Here is a 23,879-nt window from a genome sequence, read left to right on the forward strand (position 1 = left end):
GTAAGTCTGCGCAGCAAACATTAAAACAACCACTTCTGTCGCTAATGTTTACATAAAACAGCAACAAACAATGGATCCGACTTTATATAAGTTCTAAATAACAAACACTTCCGTTATAGTCTGTTTCAGAAACATTTACATTGTGTAAATGAGATAAATATAAATGGTGTTCCATGCGCCTTAGTTTGGACAACACAAAATGACATTAAAAAAAAACAATGTAAAAATATTTGATCATTATTCAACAAAAATGTTCTATTATTAACTGTGTAAATGAGCACAAATAGTGTTCGTTAGACATATAGGACAATCAATGATAATTTTGAAACAGACTATAGCTAAAATAGGCCATGCTGTCAGTGCAATCTTCAAAGTCTGTGTGCAGCCATTTTGCATTGTGTCACTCGGAGGGAAATTCAAAGTATGCTTGGATGTTTACGTTAACAGATTAAATAAGACATTCATTTGATTTATGGATTCATAAATTACAATAAGGTATGTATTGAAGCTTCTATGTAAATTTATGTAAGTTGATATGCAAGGTTGAAGGTTGATCATTACAATGTTGACAGACACGTGTTGACAGGTGATAGAAAAACACGTTGATCGAGGCTGCCAACAGTATTATGTATACTTTTAGTGCATTAATTCAGTTTTTTTCAATAAAAGTGTTATCAACCAGTTTTATACATATATTCACAATCAAGATGTGTTGTTTTAACAACGGTTTTGTGAATTAAATTAACGTTGTTTGTTTGTTTACAAACATACCCCGACACTTGTTTCGAGACATAATGTAACGTCATTAACGTGCGCAGACTTTTGTGCCGCGCAGACTAAGGTGACATGAGTGTATGTAAATCACCTTGAAGGCATTTTCAAGTCTGTGTATCCTGAACATGTTTAGTCTTTCTTTTGTAATGTTTATATTTAATATTGGGTAAGTCAGTCAGACTTCAATCTCTTCCTTTCCCCTATACTGAAGAATACAGTCAGAACAATTTTATGATGATTATGTATAAATAAAATATCAAATGTGCAATATCAAATGTTACACCCCAGCATCATTTCTAATGCTACAAGATTGAGGAGGAGGGCATGGACATCATGAAAGCCCAACCTACCTTGTATTTCTGACTTCCTGATGCGTTGGCTACGAGGTGTGTGACTTTAGAGTTGATGTCTTTTCGCACACTGCCACTGTGGGGGGTGGGGTGGGGGAGGGTATTGAGATCATGAAAAGCCAACCTACCTTGTATTTCTGACTTCCTGATGCGTTGGCTATGAGGTGTGTGACTTTAGAGTTGATGTCTTTTCGCACACTGCCTCCCATGTGGTGGACCAGATCTACCAGGTGACACTGGCAAAACGAGATGAAAGCAATATTTGTTTAAGCATGTATTTTAAGATTAAGGAATGACGATATCTACCAATACCACAACCATTAATGGTTACAGTATGACAGCACAGTTTTTTACCCAACACCCAGTTGGAAGGTGCATCCTCTTCAATTAAAACAACACAATATTTAAAAAATATAAAAACAATACTTAATATTCAAAACACTAAAACTGGCACCAACTTTCCACCTTCGGAAGCAGGGTGGGGGGGGAGATATTATTAACTTTATGGGGCATTAACTCTGCAACAACAGGAAAAGAGTATGGGCCACAGTAAATGTATGTAGTTACACACATGTAAGTCTAAAAGAGGTTTTGTAAATTCGACCCTATATGCTTAGCAACACCAGAGCATGTTCTAAACTATGGCTACTTGATGTTTAACATACAGATATTTCAACACTAGGTCAGTAGAGAACTAGAAGAAACCTGCAGCCACCACACAAGTTACACCTACGGAAAAAGGTCAGTTAAAAGTTTGTTTTCTTTAACGACACCACTAGAGCACATTGATTTATTAATCATCGGCTACTGGATGTCAAACATTTGGTAATTCTGACATGTAGTCTTACTTAAAAGGAAACCGGCTACATTTCTCAATTAGTAGCAAGTGATCTTTTACATGCACCAACCCACAGACAGGACAACACATACCACAATCTTTGATATACCAGTTGGGTTGCAGTGGCTAGAACAAGAAGTAGCCCATTAGTGCCACCGATGGGGATCGATCCCAGACCAACCGTACATCAGACTAGAGCTTCACAACTGGGCTATGTCCCACTGTACACCTATCAAAAAGCAGCAAAGGATCATTTAACACACTTTCCCAAAGATCAAAGACAAAACAGACGTGGTGCACTGGCTGGAACGAGAAATAACCCAATGGGCCCACCGATGGGGATCGATCCCAGACCGACTGCGCATCAGACTAGAGCTTCACAACTGGGCTACGTCCCACTGTATACCTATCAAAAAGCAGCAAAGGATCATTTAATACACTTTCCCAAAGATCAAAGACAAAACAGACGTGGTGCACTGGCTGGAACGAGAAATAACCCAATGGGCCCACCGATGGGGATCGATCCCAGACCGACTGCGCATCAGACTAGAGCTTCACAACTGGGCTACGTCCCACTGTATACCTATCAAAAAGCAGCAAAGGATCATTTAACACACTTTCCCAAAGATCAAAGACAAAACAGATGTGGTGCACTGGCTGGAACGAGAAATAACCCAATGGGCCCACCGATGGGGATCGATCCCAGACCGACTGCGCATCAGACTAGAGCTTCACAACTGGGCTACGTCCCACTGTACACCTATCAAAAAGCAGCAAAGGATCATTTAACACACTTTCCCAAAGATCAAAGACAAAACAGACGTGGTGCACTGGCTGGAACGAGAAATAACCCAATGGGCCCACCGATGGGGATCGATCCCAGACCGACTGCGCATCAGACTAGAGCTTCACAACTGGGCTACGTCCAACTGTACACCTATCAAAAAGCAGCAAAGGATCATTTAAAACACTTTCCCAAAGATCAAAGACAAAACAGACGTGGTGCACTGGCTGGAACGAGAAATAACCCAATGGGCCCACCGATGGGGATCGATCCCAGACCGACTGCGCATCAGACGAGCACCCAGCCCCCTCTACTGTCAATCATAGAACAAAGAGGCATCACCAACACGACTCGCTCTGGGTGAGCTGAGATGTTCACCAAATCATCTGTTTGAACTTCAAAACTTGCAACAACCCCAGTTATTTTTCTAACAGAATAACAATTATTACATGAAATTTATTCACCAAAAGTATACTAAAATTCGCGATTGGCGAATTTGGCGAGTGTGAGAGCTAGCCCTAATCAAGCAAGTGAAACGAGAGAGCAGGACAAGCTACTTACCAACTGATCCCGAACTTTGAAGCCGGTGAAACAGAGAATAAGTCCTTTCATGGCGGTGCAGAACAGAGGCCGGCTTGTGAACGGGAGAGTCTGCAATGTCAAACAGCAATAATAAAATAAATTATCAATAAGTTAAAAAAAAAATTTTTTTAACGACATCACTAGAAGGCATTGGTTAATCCAATCGCCTACTGGATGTCAAACATTTGTAACTGTGACATATAGTCTTCAGAGAAAAAGTACTACATTGCTACATTTTTTTAAAATTAGTAACAAGGGATCTTTCATATGCACTTCCCAAAGGCAGGAAAGAACATACCACAGCTGTTAATTATTAAATTAAACACATGAAATTGCTTGTACAATAAACAAAGTTCCATAAACATTAAACTTGATTTGTAAAAGAACATGATATCTAAGCTACATTCACTCTGCATATAACACAAAATTTGATTGGCTAATCAAATCCATTTGCAGCAGTAAAACGAGCATGAACGTGTCGGAAATTTGGGCGATTCCCCAAGAGCCTATTTACATATTCATACGCTACTTCTCGCTGTTTAGTTGGACGCACTTACTTTTAAAATCTCAACATTGAACCTTTTACTGAAGAAAAATGCATGCTTCTCTTAATTTTATGATGTAAATGCTGTTTATAAACGAAGTACCAGCAACTGTGCCAAATTATGAATCTTCATTATCGAGCACCAGTTGTGATGAGTATTCGGAATAAGTAAAATCGGTAATAATGGTTGTATATGTCCATCATATCATGTATGGGTCTATTATAGACATTTAATTCTTTGACCAAAGCACCTCAGGCGAGCTCTCTTACCGATTGATTATATTGATGTTGTTCATCACTTAATTTTTGCACTTACCTCAGTTTGACACCCAGTAGCCGATGTATTTTTCATGCTAGGGTGTTGTTAAACATTCATTCATTCATTCTATCAATTAAGCTAGTTTCCACCACCCAGACTTACAGACTTAAGAAATGGTGGGTAGTCGACTTTACCGCGGTGTCGTGTACAGTACCTCGTTATTTCTGATGGAGGAGATAACCGCGGCAGGCCCGAGTATTCTCGCCTCTGCCACCCGTCTAACACAATTACAGACTTAAGAAACGGTAGGTAGTCGACTTTACCGCGGTGTCGTGTACAGTACCTCGTTATTTCTGATGGAGGAGATAACCGCGGCAGGCCCGAGTATTCTCACCTCTGCCACCCGTCTAACACAATTACAGACTTAAGAAATGGTGGGTAGTCGACTTTACCGCGGTGTCGTGTACAGTACCTCGTTATTTCTGATGGAGGAGATGACCGCGGCAGGCCCGAGTATTCTCGCCTCCGCTCGATGCAGTTTGTGGTAGACGTCCCCCTCGAAGCTGGTGAGGATGAACATCGTCTCAAACTCGCTGGCATCTTGAACGTGTTCCAACCCAGTCTCCGAGTTCACAATGTCTGCCTCGAGCGTCTACATAAACAAAGGAAATATGTCAGTTTTCACTAATATGAAATATGTACAACAGAGGTCAAACACTTTGTTAGCAATGTCTTTAAATGATTTTTGAAAACTACAGCACATTGATTTATTAATCACCGGCTATTGGATGTCAAACATTTGGTAATTTTGATATATAGTGTTAGAGAGGAAACCCGCTACATTTTTCTATTAGTAGCAACGGATCTTTTATATGCACTATCCCACAGACAGGATATCACATACTATGACCTATGATAATATCTTTGACAGAACTTACAAACGTCAGAAACAAGACTGCTGATAGTTACATAATTTATTCAACCAACCACAAGTTATTTATGTCCAAGCCTTCTTACTGTGTATATATTTTAACAGTTGACCAATGACAGTCGACCTCTTATAATTACTGTTGATTGAACCAGACGTCAAACGCGATTATTTATAAATATATTTTCCAAATAATTATTATTAAATGAAAAAATATATATATATAAAATAATAAAACTTTCCAGGTTTCGGGGGGGGGGGGGGGGGGGGTAATTAATTTTTACAGGAGTTTTAAGCACTTTCCAGGATGAAAATTAAATGTAAGCACTTTCCAGGGTTTTCCAGGATGCGTGCGAACCCTGGATATACTAGTCGTGGTGCACTGGCTGGAATGAGAAATAGCCCAATGGGCCCACCAACAGGGATCGATCCCACACCAACCACACATCAAGCGAGCATTTTACCACTGGGTTACGTCCCTCCCCATAATGATTATTAAAAGGCATTTTCTAGTACCTTTTCAGAGCTTAAAATACAAAGTCTGCAAAAAGCGAAAAGCAGTCCATTTTTGGATCTAGCAGGTGAAACAGAAATGCTCCTACTAATACTAACAAATAATGGCAGGTCATTTATCAGTTGAAAGATGTTTGTACAATTAACACATCTGCTATTTACTGTATTATTCTGTATGTGAATGTGACCTATAATATATACAGGTAATTGTAAACAAGTTGTGAAAAATAATGTGAAATGGTTTTATGTATAAGAAAAAAAAAAATAAGAAAAAAACTGTCATAATCCTGTCTAAACACCTATATGTTACAACTTTATATACTCCAGACTGCATGCTTAACCTAAACTGATGTACCGTAAGAGCTCTAGTGAGGTCTTCATTATCCTGGGTTTCTTTTCCAACAAGTACGATCTTTAGCTCTTTGTCATCTGAAAATATATAGGGACAAAGAATTTACTAAACATAAAAAAATAGTGAATCACGAAGCGATCTTAGCCCTAAGATCAACTTAAGTGCATAGGGTAGATATGCGCTTAAGGTAATCTTAGGGCTAAGGTTGTTTCGTGGAACAGGGCCCTGGGGCCTAATTCACAAAGGTCTCTTAGGCCCTGCTAGACAACAAAGTATTCTCTCTGCAAGTCTTTTAGCATTGCACTGCGAGATCGCAAAGTTGCGAGAGTTTAGTGAATTAGGCCCCTGGTATATATATAGTTTGCCACCGTTGAGGAGCTTTACCGATGGCAGGAATTTTTAACCAGTAATGTTCCCGACCTACGGTAAGTAGGCTGTCGGTGCGATCATTATGTTCGAGCCCTGTTTGAGTTATAAATACGCCTCGGTCACTGTACTCAGTAGATACATCCATGTACAGCCTCCTACATATCTCTTACAGCCTCCTACATATACATTAACAAGCATTCTGAGAGTACTGCTAAAGTAATACATGTTCTCTACCAGACCCAACAAAATTTCGCACCTCCTAAATTCAGGAAACATAAAAAATTAGTAAACGTTATAACAGAACATAATAAAGTTATACAAAAAAAAATTCAGTTAAATATGTTGAGGAATTGACCAAAAAAAATTCAAGAAAACAAATTTTCGTGTCTCCTAAGTTCAAGGGCCATAAAACTGTCCAATATGGGTAAATCGCCATGAAAGTTAAACTTGATCTGTAATAGTACATAATAAAGCTATAAACAAAATTTCAGCTCAATATCTCGAGGCATTGTAAAAAAAAAAAAAAAAAAATCCAGAAAACTATGTGGGATAGACAGATGGACGGACAGACAAACGGACACAGACAGCCAGACGGAGATGAAACCTATAGTCTCCTTCAGTTGGACTGGTATGGGACTAATAACCACCCTGGACTACTATAATATAAAGCCAGAAATGCAATATTTGAAATATTTAACCATGATAAACATTCATGAATTCATTTATTGAGTGTACATAAGTGCTAAAGTTTTAACCTCAGTGTCAACATGAAGATAATATGTGACATCTATGCTAAAGTTTTAACCTCAGTGTCAACATGAAGATAATGTGTGACATCTATGCTAAAGTTGTGACCTCAGTGTCAACATGAAGATAATGTGCAGCCATCTGAAAACTGTGAGAACAATCGTCTAATTTACATGTCTCCTTTTGCATTTTAAACCCACTTTTTGTTTGTGTTTTAAGTTTAGGATATCATGGTCATGACTGATTACACAAAAACTAAATGTTACTTGACCCATAAATAGCTTATGTCTCATGTGAGTACAAAAAATGATACTAGTAATTAGAGGCTCAGTCTGAAAAGTCAATTTGATGCTGCAAAATATCCTTTACAAACTGAGCCTCTGTTTTACACTTTTTCCACAACCTTTTTTAACGATGTCAGGTGATATAAGAAAAAGTTTGGAGCACATTGATTAATTAATCATCGGCTATTGGATGTCAAACATTTGGTAATTCTGACTTGTAATCATCAGAGGAAACCTACTACATTTTTTCTAATGCAACAAGAGATCATACCATGGACTTTGTCCAGTTGTGGTGCACTGGTTGGAACGAGAAAAACGAGAAAAACAAAAAACAAAAACAATCAGCTCAATGGATGTGATATAAGAAAGTCAACTTGTCATGAATATGTGTTTGACTAGGTTTCCAGCCTGTTTTCAGGGCTTCTAGATTATGGCTAGTGATATTCAATGTTGGGCTAGTAAATAACTACTATTACCTTGTCCGACGACTAGTGTAAAAAAAGAAGTCAAATGTTGCAGTTAAGTCAGTTTTGTAAATATGAATATCCTGCCCACATCCCAACCCTCAATGTTAGGGTTATCGCCCCCTTTAGGTGACATATAGCTCATTAGGTTGGACTATACCAATTCAAATCCCATAGGCGACCATGTTAACGTTTGTGTTTAGAAACACTATATGCAATATATCAACCAAACTGTGACCCATAAATATCAGTACTACAACCCCTACCTCAAAGTATTAACTGCAGAAAATGGTACCTTTCATGGCTCATTTTCGGTATAACCAGATGTTTCTGCAACACCCATAGTTTCGCACAAAATTTTAGTACTTTTTTTTACAGGTACCCAATACATGTTCCAAGCACAAGGCTACTTGACACGGTGGTACTACATCAAATAAAATTGCATACATTTTTAGCCCAGATGAAACTAATTTTTTTTACAACCAACACACTCACATTTATAACCAATCACAGGACTTGTGGTGTTAACTTCTCTATCAAAAGTTCGGTGCACCTCGAACTTCGACCCAGCCGGAAATTAATTGGTATAGTGCAACCATTATTACTATTATTTAGTAAAAATTGTAACTTAATAAAGTAAAGTAGGGCTAGTGAATTTTTAATCGTGGCTAGTCAATTTTAAAAATCACTGATCCCTTGGCTAGTGGATTTTATAAAAATGCTAGAAGCCCTGCTGTTTTAGTGAAACAAACATTAATTCACTTTCCCCTCCTGCACCCCAACCCACCCGCACCCCAACCCTCCCGCACCCCAACCCCCGCACCCCAACCCACCCGCACACCAACTGGCATCTTCATAAATCAAGGCTAATATTCGTTCCTCGTATTCAGCCTTGATACATGTCGTCAAAAAATCGTGCCACAAAATGCTTAAATTTCATTGGATGCGATGAGATCTGATTGCAACGAATCACAACGCTCCTTATAGATTCCCTTGTTATGTAAACTCCATGTTGGCGAACACTGATATGGCTTTCAAGTTTGTCACATGTTACCGATGCTGTGATTGGTCAGCGATGTCATCGTGTAAGGGACATAATCGGTGTTACAAATTTTCTTCCAATAGAGGGCGCTAGTAGTGGATATCAGTAATCTTGACTACATGTATCAAGGCTGAATACGAGGAACGAATATTAGCCTTGATTTACGAAGATGCCCAACTGGAGGCGAGTGAAAGTGTGAACCTAATCAGATAATGGGTCCACTAATGTGATCGTTTGGTCCATTCACCTCAGGTGAGAGCAGCTCTACCAGCCGAGTTAGATCTGACCCGCCAGTTATCTGTCACCTGATGTTCTCATCTATGGACAAGGGAGCAGCAAATGTTACAATGTTAATTTATCAATGTCAGCTCTCACAAATTGCATCTCACCACTCGGACCACGTCCGTGGGCCCATTGGGCTATTTCTCATTCCTGCCAGTGTACCACGACTGGTATATCAAAGGCTGTGGTATGTGCTGTCCTGTCTGTGGGATGGTGCATATAAAAGATCCCTTGCTGCATTAGGAAAAATGTAGCGGGTTTCCTCTCTAAGACTATATGTCAAAATTACCAAATGTTTGACATCCAATAGCCGATGATTAATAAATCAATGTGATCTAGTGGTGTCGTTAAACAAAACAAACTCACCAATCAGAATGCTACTACAAAAGCAATTGCAAATTAATTTTATCATTTTGATGTGCATTTTTATCATTAACAGACATATATATGTTAAAAGAATCCTTCATATGTGTCCATGTGGGACATGGCTATTCCACCCAAGGGTACATAATTTGTTGTCTGGGACTCAGCAAGCGTCGTCATATTATGTACCCGAGGGTGGAATAGCCCTGTCCCACATGGATACATAATGGAGGATTATTTTTCTCCCATCCAGTAGATGAAAAACAAGCATTTTGGAAAAACGTGAAAAACCTACATTTTTAATTTTTTATCTTACAATAAAATAATCATAACTATTGAAATGATTGGTTTATACTTAAAGTATAAACCAAAAATGATAGTATAATTTCATTATGACAGCATGTTTCCTTGTTTTTATGAAATATAAAAAGCATTTCTTGCATTATTTTGCCGTTTACGTGACGTCACACAATGTTAATATCAGCTCAAACAACAGAAGTCACGTGGTCATGCAAGACCGATTTATTCCACATCCATGGGTTGTCATGGAATACACCTGTCTTGCATGGCTAGGGATGAAAAAAAAATATATATATACGTGTATATATATATATATATATACACACACACGTGTAGCCAAATTTAGCCAACTTCATGTACATGTTAAATACTCATTTACTTCCACATGTATGCATTATAATCTTTTGATTTTAACAATAAATTATGAACATGCAAACATGCCAAGTGGTAAAACTGTGCCGAAAGACTATATGTGTGTACACAAGGGTGACAGGCTTGGGTTATTTACACAAAGATACACAAAACCAAACACATGACGGTATAACCACACAGATACATACAATTTAAGCAGTACAGTAGGGTTAAGCGTGACGTAACCACCGCTCGTCAGAGTGTGTATTCACTGCGATGGAACAAAATGGCTGTGTCCGTTATAATAATAGCTGTCACATGTAACCGTTTTATTAATTAAATATAACAATATACTTGTTGATATTGAGCAATAATGTACATTGTATATTGTTGAATATGCATACCAGTCTACATGTACAAGCATTCCTTTAATGACATGTACTAGAAAACATTGCAGTGCTGCCACTCTGCATTTTCAAAAAAAAAAAGGGAATCTTTGCAAAACAAAGTATCAAAATCGCCTAAAAAAAAGTATATTTTTCATCAACTTACCCCAATGGGTAACCATATGACATTCACTACCTTTGTCCTACTAATGTTTGCTGCTTATGACCAACCTCAAGGAATGGTGTATACCATGTTGTGAGGATTTTTTATTGTTAAACACAGGGCTAGCTCTGGGCAAGTAGAAAATTTCACCAAATTATCCATTAAAACTTCACAAAATGACAAAAACCCACTTTATTTTCCAACAAAATATAATTACTGTAATTTTCAATTGTTCACCAAATTGAAATAAAATTCGCCCATTGTTTTCACAATTTGTAAAATTTTGGCGAATGGCAGAGCTAGTCTTGGAACACTCTGTTCTGTATATTTCAGTACCCTGTCACTCGGTCACTCAGAGCAACAGGACCAGGGCCCCTATTTTCGAAGCCATCTTAGCCTACGAAATCGTCAAATCATCGTAAGCTATGACGTCACTATGGCGTGTGCTGTAGTGACATCACACCCTACGATGGTTTTACGATTTCGTAGGGCTAAGATGGCTTCGAAAATATGGGCCCTGAGCTCTATCAGGGCTTCTAGAATTTGTATAAAATCCATTAGCCATGGGACCAGTGATTTAAAAAATTTACTAGCCACAATTAAAATTTCACTAGCCCTACTTTACTTCAAGTTAATACAATTTTATTAAATAATAGTTATTGTAATGATCAGATGTCACTTAAAGAGGGAGATCGAGCTTGAAAACACTAACGTTTGGGGGTGGGGGAAGGATATTAATATTTACAAAATAGATTTAACTGCAACATTTGACAAATCTTTTTCACTAGCTGTCGGGCATGGCAGTAGTAGTTATTTACTAGCCCAACAATGAATATCACTAGCCATGGGAGTAGGGCTACCTGGCTCTACAAAGAACAAACCACTCTTAAAAAAAAAAAAAAGACTAGCAAAGCACAAATCTTATGATGGTCAAATTTGAAATTGGATTTCCTAACTTATTTTTTGCAGAAAAAAGTATAAAAAAATATTTTCATGAGAAAAAAGTATTTAAAAAAGTATAAAAAGTAGTATTTCCGAGAAAAAAAGTACATAATACTTTTTAAAAAGTATAGAGTGGCAGCACGGACATTGATTTATTTCTCATCGGCTTTTGGATGTTAAACATTTGGTAATTCTGACATATAGTCACAGTGTTCTAGCTAGGATTTTGACGGGGCAGGGCGCGAAAATCTTATTTTTGAGGCAAGTGCTGGATATGATCGAATTTTTTACATTCATAAATATGATCATATATGTAGAAATATATATGCTGGTTTTAATTTACAAAACGTTTTTTGGGGGATGGGGACAATCAATTTCTAAACCTAAATTTATTATTCTTAAATTTGGATGTTTGATGAAACAGTACATTCATCGCCGTATGCAATATTATAATATTGTACTAATGTACTAAATATAGACACTATTAAAAAAAATCTCGTTCCAGCCAGTGCATCACGACTGGTATGTGCCGTGGTATGTGCTATCCTGCCTGTGGGATGGAGTACATAAACGATCCCTTGCTACTAATGGAAAAAAGTAGTGGGTTTTTCTCTAAGACTAACTTTCAAAATTACCAAATGTTTGACATCCAATAGCCGATTATTAATAAATCAATATGCTCTAGTGGTGTCGTTAAATAAAACCAAACTTTAACTTTTAAAATGTTTTACAAAAGGTTGGATTACCTAAAAAATCCTATTCTTTTTCTATTATATATAGTATTTATACCATTTAATATCATGCCCAAATGTAATTTTAAATAAATGAAATGAAATAAATGAAAAAAAGAGAATGATTGGAAATAAATAAAAAGAAAAAAAGAAATAAAAGAACAAACAAATTAAAAAAACTGACATAAGGACATATTTGTAACAAGTTGCTCACTGCATTTAAAAACGGCTATTATTCAATGTCACGGTCTAGTCTCTAGATAGATTTCATTAAATAGCTTTTGAAGACATGCTTTTAATAAAACACAGTTATGCCTACATAGACCAAATAACCAGTGTTGCTAGTTAACTCTGTGCCATATTATAAAGATGCAATCAATGTGTTATTGATAAGGACTACTGACATCAGTTAAAACTATATGTATCTTGGTCTGGGTATTTGCAAAGGCAAAATTTACTTTCAAAAATTTACTTATCAAAATAAATTTTGCATTTGACGTTCTGTCGAAGTTTATCATGATAGTCTACTTTCAACTAGGTGTTTGCTAGGTGGTGTGTGGTTACGTGCCTGACGGTGTGAGGATTACTTCGCATTCAAGCTTTGTAAGACTGCCTGTCCACTCGTCTGCAGTCATATCGACTAACAATAGAAAAGAAAAAACATACCACGTTATTGCTGTCGTCTTTCGCAACTGTGGCCAAACAATGTATTGTCAAAAGTTTTTTTAGTTGGGAATTCAGACTCATAACAACACTGTACACGCTTTGAGAGGAAAGCAAGATTTTATATTTTTATTTGATAATAAATTAGGGAAGGGCAGTGAAAAGAAAAAACATACCACGTTATTGCTGTCGGCTTCACAACTGTGGCCAAACAATGTATTGTCAAACATTTTTTAGTTGGGAATTCAGACTCGTAACAACACTGTACACACTGAGAGGAAAGCAAGATTTTATATTTTTATTTGACAATGAATTAGGGAAGGGCGGCGACAATCAGGGCAGCACAAAACGGGGGCAGGGCGCAGTGCCCCTCTATTTATTGCTAGCTAGAACACTGAGACATCGTGAGGAAACCCACTACATTTTTCCATTAGTAGCAAAGGATCTTTTATATATGCATCATCTCACGGACAGGATAGCACATACAACGGCCATTAATATACCAGTTCATTTGCAATGGATGGAACAAGAAATAACCCAATGAGCCCACCGACAGGAATCGATCCCAAACCGACCATGCATCAAGTGAGCACTTTACCACTGGGCTACACTTAGCAACCTATAAAATTTAGCTACACATTTATAAACTTTGTATTTCTTGCCGGGCTCAAATCCTGTACTTATAGTATATACTATCACTATAATAACACACTGACACAAAGGTGTCTTGGTTTCCAGGCCTCTGAAAATGGTGACAATCATTCAATCAATGATCCCTTCAATTGTACACCCATAATGGCATTATGTGCAACACATTGTTTGCTCATGCATTAAATTTAAATCTTAGGATGCACTTTTATAAGGAGCTGACTTTTTAAGCAAATAAACAAAAGGAAATGGGTTACATTTGTGGACTTGTCCGTATAAATATCAAACCTTTTTACTCCAGACAAGACCAACAGTCTCCATATTTTCATTACATGCTACATGTATTTTGTATGGTTGAGGCTATTTCAAAGCTATGAGTCTAGACCTGGGGCCTGTGAGCACTGTGCCTGGTTGCTATGAATAATGAATATAATATTACTATTTGATCTGATAAGGAAAGGCCATTTATTACATAAAGCGTTCAAGGACACATTCGCCAAGCCTTAATGTAACCACCTACCATGGTTCATTTGTTGCATGTGCCGAATAATTTCACAATGGGATTTCACAATACACCTATTTCCAACTTTTCTATAAACTGAAAAAGACACCAAAACAAAAACTAAAACATGCAAAACAAAGAAAGAATGAAAAAACAAAAGAAATAAAGAAAACCAAACTATCAGCTTTAATTCTTCACACTAAGAAAGGATGAGAAATGTATGTATTTCTAGATCACTTGAGATAATTAATTATTAATAACTATTAATTGAAATCATGATAACAAGAAATACTGACTATAATATTTATGTACAAATGAATTTTGAAAGATAGTAACCCTAGAGCTACATACCTTTTTGTTTCACAAATATAAAAAGTATTTTTAGCTACAATTACAAACACCAGAATGACAAGGTCTGGCTTACAAAACGTTTACTCTAAACTTGAAACTAATAGAATCTGAGACGTTATCACCATGACAACGCCATACAAATAGCATGCGTGTGACGTCATTTCAGATTGAGTCCAGACTCTGAAAGTTATATAAGCAGGGCCCAGAAACAATGGATTTGCCAAAACTGGTAATTTAATTTTTTAAGTGAAAAAGTTGTAACTCAAGAGTAAGTTAATGGTAAAAAGCTGTAATAGTCATAATAGCTAAAAATATTTCACACTGTCTAAAACCTAGGATCAGAGGCTTTAAATATAAACAAATTAACAATCTAATACATACAACAATGCTGTGACAAGGGGTTTTTTAAAGCCGACCTCAGCAAAGTGAAGAATAAACAGAAACAAATTATTAAAATGATAATTTTGAAAAAACATGCATTGAATGATAAGCTTACATACATCAGGGTTGAAAATTAGCAGTCGCCCAGTCGCCTGTGGTGACATTTATTGGCTAAGGGCGACTAAGTATTTTACAAAGGTGGTCTGTTGGGCGACCATTGATTTTAGAGTCTTTAGGTACTGCCAGTTAAAAAAGAAACTGAATCGAATAACCAATGTGACAAAAAACACCGCGTCTCTACTGGCACGAATAACAGATCTGGCAGATGACGATATTATAGAACATGTTCTATATTTTTACAGCGCCGGACTGACCACACTCAGTTTTTGCTTCTACGATTTTGGTCTGGGGCTGTAAACAAATATAGCTGTAAACAAATATAGATCAAAAACATATTGCAGACATTTGAAGGTTTTTTTTAAAGTCGTCGGGTTACTGAAACGGACTAAATACGCCATAATTATCTAGTAGACCTACTTTTTGATATTATTAAATGTTATGGTGCAAATTAATCCTATTTAATTAGCTTACTAGTATTTTATTCTGGGACAAAATAAAAAATTATCTTGTAGTTTTAACTCACACTAACAATGAACTTTTCCATTACTACAAGGATTATTCCAAAATTCAATGAATTGGCATGTAAATATAAAATTCATATAAAAACATATTAATTTATTAAATTGTAAGCCCATACCATCTGAAATAATTTTTAAAATTAGTGTAAATAATAATAAAATAAAATTTATATAAAACTGCATAGGTTAATTTTTTTCTGATACAGGCTTTAAAGGGACAGACCCTAGTTTCAACCCGTGAAAATTAACACTAAGTTTAGTTAATCTACAAACCTGTAACACGTTTGGATAAAGTTACAATTGAGAGAAACATGAGTCTGTGACTTTCAAATAGTGAAATACCCACTAATAATACACTAAAACTCGACTCCATAACTGTTACTTCTCAGACGCACTTGCGTTTTTAAAAATATGAGAAATACATTTTGTGATATTAAAAACACCAGGATGACCAAAAACACTTCGAATGTACAGAAATTGATAATCTAAACAATAAAATCTAAGTAAAGTATGGTATAAATTACCAAAAACGGCTATAATAGTCAAAAATATGCGTTAGTGTTTAAAAACTAGGGTATGTCCCTTTAAGGCAATTGATGGAACGTCCAATGTAATCTGAAAGACAAAACCATAATACGAGATCAGGGCCGTATCTCTGCACAATGCAGTCGAATGGGTATTTGGCAAAATAGTGGATGATCCATCAATCTTTATCTAGTGCCTTGTCTATAGGACAGCCACTCCCGAGGAAATCCTTTACTGGAGAGTTCATCCCTCTTGCATTAATCTGTATCATTTAATGGTAGTTTGTAAAGAATATTTTATATATATATATATATAATGGATTTTTTTTCAAAAATGTTATTTGGGTTGGTATGGGTTTAAAACGTAAAAAATATGTTTTTAATACGAATTTTAACTTTATTCATTACGATGTTACATGCCAATTCATTTTCCTTTTGATGGAAACGGACTATATACCTGGTTATTATTAAGCATGGTTGTTATTCAACAAAGACAATTCTGGTGTTGATTTTCGGTGTGCAGTTAAATTGGAGGGCTAGTTGAATGTGAGAAGGGCCAGTAAGATTTTTCTTCAACTGGCCCTGCTAGCGACCATGGTTTTCATGTTAATTTTCAATCCTGATACATGTACGTTTATTTATTTTAGAAACAAAGATTTTAATCAGTGACAATCCCAAATAGTTAGGCTAAACATGTACTGGGATATTCATGGTTAGTTGTACATTGTCTACCTAGAGGTACATAAACACCGAAACTAGTATATCTTTTTTCAGTTTGGATATACAGCCCTCGGAATAAGTAGAGAACAATTGGTCAGGTCGCATATATCAGTTACGATATGCTGCTTTCTCACAACTCATACTTTGTTCTCAATCAACTTTTTGTTCACAATGCATGGTTTTCAGGTGACAGACAGCACTTACTGTAGCAAATAATATCTAAACGAAATAACATGTTTAATTACTTTAAATCTTATTTTCATGTTGATAAAATCTCTTGCTGTTTCTGCGAGAAAGAAATTTTTGGGTGTCCAGCAGTTGCAAAACGAAGTACTAGTAGGCGTTGGAACTGACAGAGTAGGAGTTGGGGGTTTATCGAGAGCTACACACACTCAGTAATGGGGGCACGTGGGGAGGGAGGGGTGGGGCTCTATGGACCGGAGTCTGTTACCACAGAAGTGTGCAATGTAGTCCACTTGTAATGCATATAGTTGGTGAAATTGTTGGCCCAAGAATAGAACAAGTATGACTCCGTGGTTTTCCGTTTTAAAAAAAAAGCTATTTCCCGTTTCATGTTTTTGTAAATTCTGTTTCATTTCCGTTTCTGACTACAATATGTAATTAACAATTGAACTAACACAAGTTGTGACAAATTAAAGAGTCCGAAAAACTGAATGGCGTCGACATGCGTCGCTATTTGTCATGAAATCAAAATAAGCCTACATATTAGTAGCGATAAATCACATCAGGCGCAAAGGCTACAATGATAATAACTACATAATGCATGATTGTCCAACAATTAAGTGCACTGCTTTATTCAACGGGGCTTAGGGTTTACAAAACGTAAACATTTATTTTATCATCTCTTTGAGTCTAACGCTGTCTGCAAATTGAAGTATGCGCACGACACAGCAGAAATAATTTAACATTGCAACGTTCAGCCAGCCGTTTTTTGCTAAACGTTTGCAAACATATTTTGACTGGTGGTTCCCGAAATGGTCATTCGGTTTAATGTGTAGCGTAAAAATCTGTCTTCCAAGACAAGCGTTAGCGACAAACCGCTGGCTAAACTTACTCCTGGGAAAAAAACCTGTCCCATCTGCGCAGGCGCAACAGACTAAGCAGTAAACCAGCCCCAAGTGTTTCGCTAACATTCGTGAAGTATTTGATTGGTTCCCAATGTGACCATTTGGTTTACCGTGAAGCGCATAATCCAGTCTAGCGTTTGCCAATAGTACTGCGCACGGGTCAATCGTCAGTTTTACAGCGTGTGGGAATAGTGCAATAGCATTAATTTTTTTAACTTTGCGGAAAATGGCAATTCCGTTTCCCAATGTAAATTCCGTTTCACAATGGGAATTCCGTCCATTTTCCGCGATCGCGGAAAATCACTGGGTCTAGTGTGCTCATGTATCAAAACAAAATATATTTTAAAAACAAAGGCAATGAGCAGTAATGGAATGCTGTATTCGTGGGAAACTCAAAGTTTTCCTGAAGAAATTAACCCATAGAAGCCGAGCTATACATTCAGACAAGAAAGAACCAAGAAAATATGAACTGGAGTCTGAGCAACTGTGGCGAAAATAGACGTCGGAAATGAGGGTAGTAAACGTTGCATGCGACGCCTTATTTTGCAACCACTGGTGTCTAGTACGACAATACAGCCTGTACTCGTGGATGTCTTTTATATGCACCATCCCACAGACAGGAGAGCACATACCACTTCCTTTGATATATCAGTGCTTTATGAGTGGGCCCCAGAGAGATCACATTTGTCCAAATGTCTGTCTATCTCTCAAACGACAGAGGACTTGATAACAATATCATGGGATATTTCCGAGATTCAAAAATGGAAACTGCTGAGAGGGTTGTAATGGATTTTCATCATGGTTCAATTAAATGTTTTGGGTGATACAATAGTAGGTTTGAATACCAGATGAATGTAATTTTTTTTATTATAATCCATATTTCAAGAATTACGGTCCTGTAAATCTGTGACAATCTATAATCCCTTTTAATGCTTTTTTTTATAAAAATTCATCTAAAATTACTTCAGTGTTTTCAGTACTATGATTCGAAGGAACATTGTGGAAGAAGTGTGGCGATCTCATGATTGGTCTATCTCGCCCGGGTGATTTCGTCACAGGCGAGATAGCTGAAAATTCCATTTAGTGTTGGGCAAAGTCGCCATACTTTATACATGGAATTGAGGATGTTTCAATTGTTTATTATCATTCAGTGCATGTTTTTTTGTTTTCTGTTGTTGGTTTTTATTTTGGTTTATTCCGCCAAGCTTGGGTGAGGTCGCCGACACAATTTTCTTCTGTGTTCAGTGTTTTCCTTACTACATCAGCCGATATTAATGTACATAGCAAGCTAATAAATATATCAAACGAGACCTGATGTCTATAGTTTCTATTTTCGGCCAGTTGTTTAAAGCTGGGCAAAATTTCCATTATTGATGGTTAAACGTATTCCGGTTGAAACTGGGTGAAATTGCCATTCTTGGCTGAGCGAGATAGCTGTGAATCCCATGTACTATTGGGCAAAATTGCTGTATATATATATATATATATATATATATAGATATATATATATATATATATATATATATAATATAGGCCTACATAAGTTGTATATTTATATTACTAAAATAATTTAATGTACTTGTTATCATTAAGTCGTTCTGTTTCTTGGTTAAACCTACTCTACTTCACATTTTAAACATCCACAATCGCAAATAGTTGCATACAATGTATAATGTATGGTGACTTCGCCCTACACTGTGGTCAGGACGTAGCCCAGTGGTAAAGTGCTCGCTTGATGTACAGTCGGTTTGTGATCAATCTCCATTGGTGGACCCATTGTGCTATTTCTCGTTCCACCCAGTGCACTACAAATGATATATCAAAGGTTGTGGTATGTGCTATCCTGTCTGGGATGGTGCATATAAAAGATCCCTTGGTAGAAATGGAAAACTGGGTTTCCTCTGCAAGATTATGTACAAATTAGCAAATGTTTGACATCCAATAAATCAATGTGATCTAGTGGTGTCGTTAAACAAAACAAACTTTTTTTTGGCCAACATTGAATGGAATTTTCGGCTATCTCGCCCGTGGCGAAATCACCCGAGCGAGATACGCCGGTGGCGAGATCGCCTTACTTCTGTGGAATATACCTGCTGTCAAACTTTAAGGCAGATATATCGGACTAAGAAGGAACCAAATCAATGACGCTATAAGTATAACGAACTCGGAAACAACTGGTATAAATTAACCAGCAACTTTCAAGTGAGCAACCGGTTTTTGGTATTGATCAGCAAAATTGAAAATAAAATCGTATCTCAGAAGTTTATCTGCATGTTTACGTTTAGCTTTGGTTCGGTTTTACAACGATATGCTTCAAAGACCGATCCTTGACTTACCATCCTCTTTAACAACTTCGAGTATGCAATCTTCCGCCATTGTTTTGATATATGGACCTTTACTTTGAATTTCGCGGTGAGCCTATAAAAGAACATACGTGATTGGATGAACTTTACTTCCGGTTAAGCTAAGAAGGAATCGGATCATTCGTTACATCCGTAACTATTATACTGATTACGGAAAAACTATTCGGGCTTTCCCAGAAATAAATCCTTGGTGACATAATAGAAAGAAATCGACGCACTCAACACATTTTATTTACGGTTATATGGTGTCAGACATATAGTTAAGGACCACACAGATTTTGAGAGGAAACCCGCTGTCGCCACTACATGGGCTACACTTCCGATTAGCAGCAAGGGATCTTTTATTTGCGCTTCCCACAGGCAGGAAAGCACAAACCATGGCCTTTGTTGAACCAGTTATGGATCACTGGTCGATGCAAGTGGTTTACACCTACCCATTGAGCCTTGCGGAGCACTCACTCAGGGTTTGGAGTCGGTATCTAGATTAAAAATCCCATGCCTCGACTGGGATCCGAACCCAGTACCTACCAGCCTGTAGACCGACGGCCTGCCACGACGCCGATGGTGACATAATAGTTAAGTAATCGTCTGATCTGATAGGGTACGCATCCCGGCAATAGCTCCAATCCAGATTCAGTTTTAACGGTTCATAGACCACTACACCGTCTTCGTTCTCACTAACAAACCCAGTTTGAACTGACAACTCAAATAATATCATATTAACTTTAATACCGTATGGCCTTTAGGCATATCGATATAGCTTAAATGTGTCCAGAACAGCGTGCTTGAACATTAAGTAGATATGAGACCAAAATTAAATTATAAAAACATATCCACATAACTGACCTCGGTGACGTAGTGGTTACGCTGACGGCTGTTATCAGGTCGTTTCGCCCTTATTCCCGATCGCCCCGTGTCGTTTCGTCCCAATAGCGGGTCGTTTCGCCCTCTAGGCCTATACATGGTCGTTTCGCCCTCATGTTTATGTTTGTTAATGATATTAATAAGTACAAAGACTAGCCTACACAATGATATTGTCGATAGGACATATTAGTTATAAAGTGCTTTGGTGTACGTGTGTGGGAGGGGGGGGGGGCAACCTCTTTTTAGCAAATCATATGTTATATTTACATGTCTGTGTATAATTGTATTGTTTTTAAATATTTACATCAAATTTCCCGTTAGTAAATTTTAATAAAATAATTTTATTGTCTTAATTTTACAGGTTGTTGGTGAACCGTTCAGTGCTTCAGGACAAAAGTTACTGTACCAAAATATTCATGAACAGAAAAAAAAAATTAAGAACACATTTGTTTCTTGTTTTATATTTAACACATTATATACATGTACATGAAAATGGTTCATTGTGGCACTTTCCAAAGTTTTGTGAAACCGAACTATTCATAACAAAAATCCACTGTTTACAGACGACTGTTTGCGGTATAGTCTTGAACTGACCGTAACATATCGATGTCTGTTCTCGTACAGCCAGTTTAGGGTAAAATACATGCAGTTTTCTGCCGTCTGCCATTTTTGTTTTCTTTGTGGAATACTCTTCAAGAGGGGTGAAAGACTCTAAAATATTAATATAAAATCAATGATCTCTAGTGGTATCTTTAAACAATCATAATATTAATAATAATAAAATAATATGACGTCATCACATTTGCATTTATATCATAACATGTTATTACATTCAACGGTTGTTAGATTAAGTCATATCCTTTCACCCCTCTTGTAGAATATTCCATAAAAAGTCAAAATGGCAGCCGGCACAAAATTACATGCTTTTTGCCCTATGCGATCTCTGCGAAGTTGATACAGGTGACATGGTTATCATCTAGTATGTGGAATCCATGCCATAGTAATTGTTTTTTCAAGATTTCTGTCTGGACAAAATGTGGGTAAAATCTAACGAAAAATAAAGGTAGGAGCAATTTATTGTAGTTGTCCACATTTTGTTTCGCTTTACGTTTAAGTCTACAACCTTGTTGCCTATTAGGTGATTATTACGACAAAAATTATGGGTAAAATTATTTTTATATACCAAATTTTGCATACTAGTACTACCCCAATGCATAGGGGCGAAACGACTCATAATGGAGGACGAAACGACTCATTCTAAGGGCGAAATGACTCGGGGCGAACGGGAATAAGGGCGAAACGACTCGGGGTCGAATAGGAGTAAGGGCGGAACAACCCTCATTCCTGACGGCTTATGGGCGCTGAGGTGCAGCGCGTTCCTATGAAAATACAGCGGACTGGGATGGGGCTTAGAAATCACATGTATAGGTTATAAATCAACGTGCTCTAGTGGTGTCGTTAAACAAAACAAACTTTTTTTCGTCTTGCACTAAATGGAATTTTTGTACCACACGTACGTTTGAGGTGTAAAATGTACAAATATAATGAGTATTAATATTTAATAATTCCCTAATCCATCCCTAAAAAACCAAATCGATAATTTCGCAAGGTTTTCAAGTTGTTATATGTATAATTAGAATTATTTTCAAGTTATTATACATGTAGGACTGAATGATTTTGTTTTTGTTTTATTCGTTGTTTTGTTGTTGTTTGTGTGTGACTGTGTTTGCGTGTGTGTGTGTGTGTAGTCAAAGAGAGGAAATCCGCTATATTTTTCCGTTAGCAGCAAGAGATCGTTTATATGCACCATCTCACAGATAGAATAACACATACCACGGCCTTTGATATACCAGTCGTGATGCACTGGCTGGGTCGAGAAATAGCTCAATGGGCCACTGACGGAGATCAATCAAAACAAACCGCGCATCAAGCAAGTGCTGTACCACTGGGTCACGTCCCGCCCTTTTTTTTTCATGGATTACAACTACTATTGCGGGTTACAAAGTTGGAAATACATGGTGAAAAGGTTTCAGGCCACCTTATTTTGCACCATCAGATCATATTTGCTCATATCTTTATCGATTTTGCCCGAGTTTTATAATTTCCTCCTCCACTTGGGGGGGGGGGGGGGGGGGCAGTGCGTGCGAGACGCCGGTGTTCTGAACATTAGGTCACGGAACCAATTGTCTTGGGAATGCGAATATTTAATGAATAAAAAATAAATAGGCCCATTTATATATAATCAGGGGTCGAAATTGGTTGACATTCTTGCAGGATATTTGGTCCGACAAGCTACAGATTCTGCCGGTCCGATTCAAAACCTACCGGACCCAACATAATTGACTCGGACTATTAATATAATATAAATGTAAAATAACTGTCCGCCCGACGGGACGACAAAAAATAATAATAATAAAAAAAATTGTCGCTGCCTGTGGTGATGTTGACTAAAAAAAAAAAAAAAAAAAAATAATAATAATAATAAAAATAAATAAAAAAACCCGGTCGGAAGGGTAGTATTTACACCCCTGGTTATTAATGGAAATAAAACTGTGTTTAGGGTGACTGTTGTGAATTTGGACCGGCCTCGGTGGCGCAGTGGTTAAGCCATCGGACTACAGGCTGTTAGGTACATGGTTCGCAGCCCGGTACCAGCTCCAACCCACCCTCTTTTCTCTCACTAGCCACTAACCAACTAACAACTAACCCACTGTCCTGGACAGACAGCCCAGATAGCTGAGCTGTGTGCCCAGGACAGCGTGCTTCAACCTTAATTGGATATAGCCTAA

General features: G+C 37.3%; 1 protein-coding gene across 2 annotated transcripts in view; it reads right to left on the reverse strand.

Moving 5' to 3' along the window:
* Nucleotides 1-20,267, reverse strand: part of LOC121375378 (protein ECT2-like) — a 98,162-nt gene extending 77,895 nt beyond the window's left edge. For both annotated transcript variants that reach the window (XM_041502804.1, XM_041502811.1), the window contains exons 1-5: nt 20,200-20,267; nt 5,928-6,001; nt 4,604-4,783; nt 3,308-3,397; nt 1,253-1,360 (exon numbers count right to left, since the gene is read on the reverse strand). In XM_041502804.1, the coding sequence (XP_041358738.1) occupies nt 1,253-1,360; nt 3,308-3,397; nt 4,604-4,783; nt 5,928-6,001; nt 20,200-20,239 (492 nt within the window). In that variant the 5' untranslated portion in view covers nt 20,240-20,267. The remainder of the gene's footprint in view (nt 1-1,252; nt 1,361-3,307; nt 3,398-4,603; nt 4,784-5,927; nt 6,002-20,199) is intronic.
* Between the last annotated feature and the right edge of the window lie 3,612 nt (nt 20,268-23,879).

This window comes from Gigantopelta aegis, chromosome 1 (genome assembly GCF_016097555.1).
Source record: "Gigantopelta aegis isolate Gae_Host chromosome 1, Gae_host_genome, whole genome shotgun sequence".
Taxonomy (NCBI): Eukaryota; Metazoa; Mollusca; class Gastropoda; order Neomphalida; family Peltospiridae; genus Gigantopelta; species Gigantopelta aegis.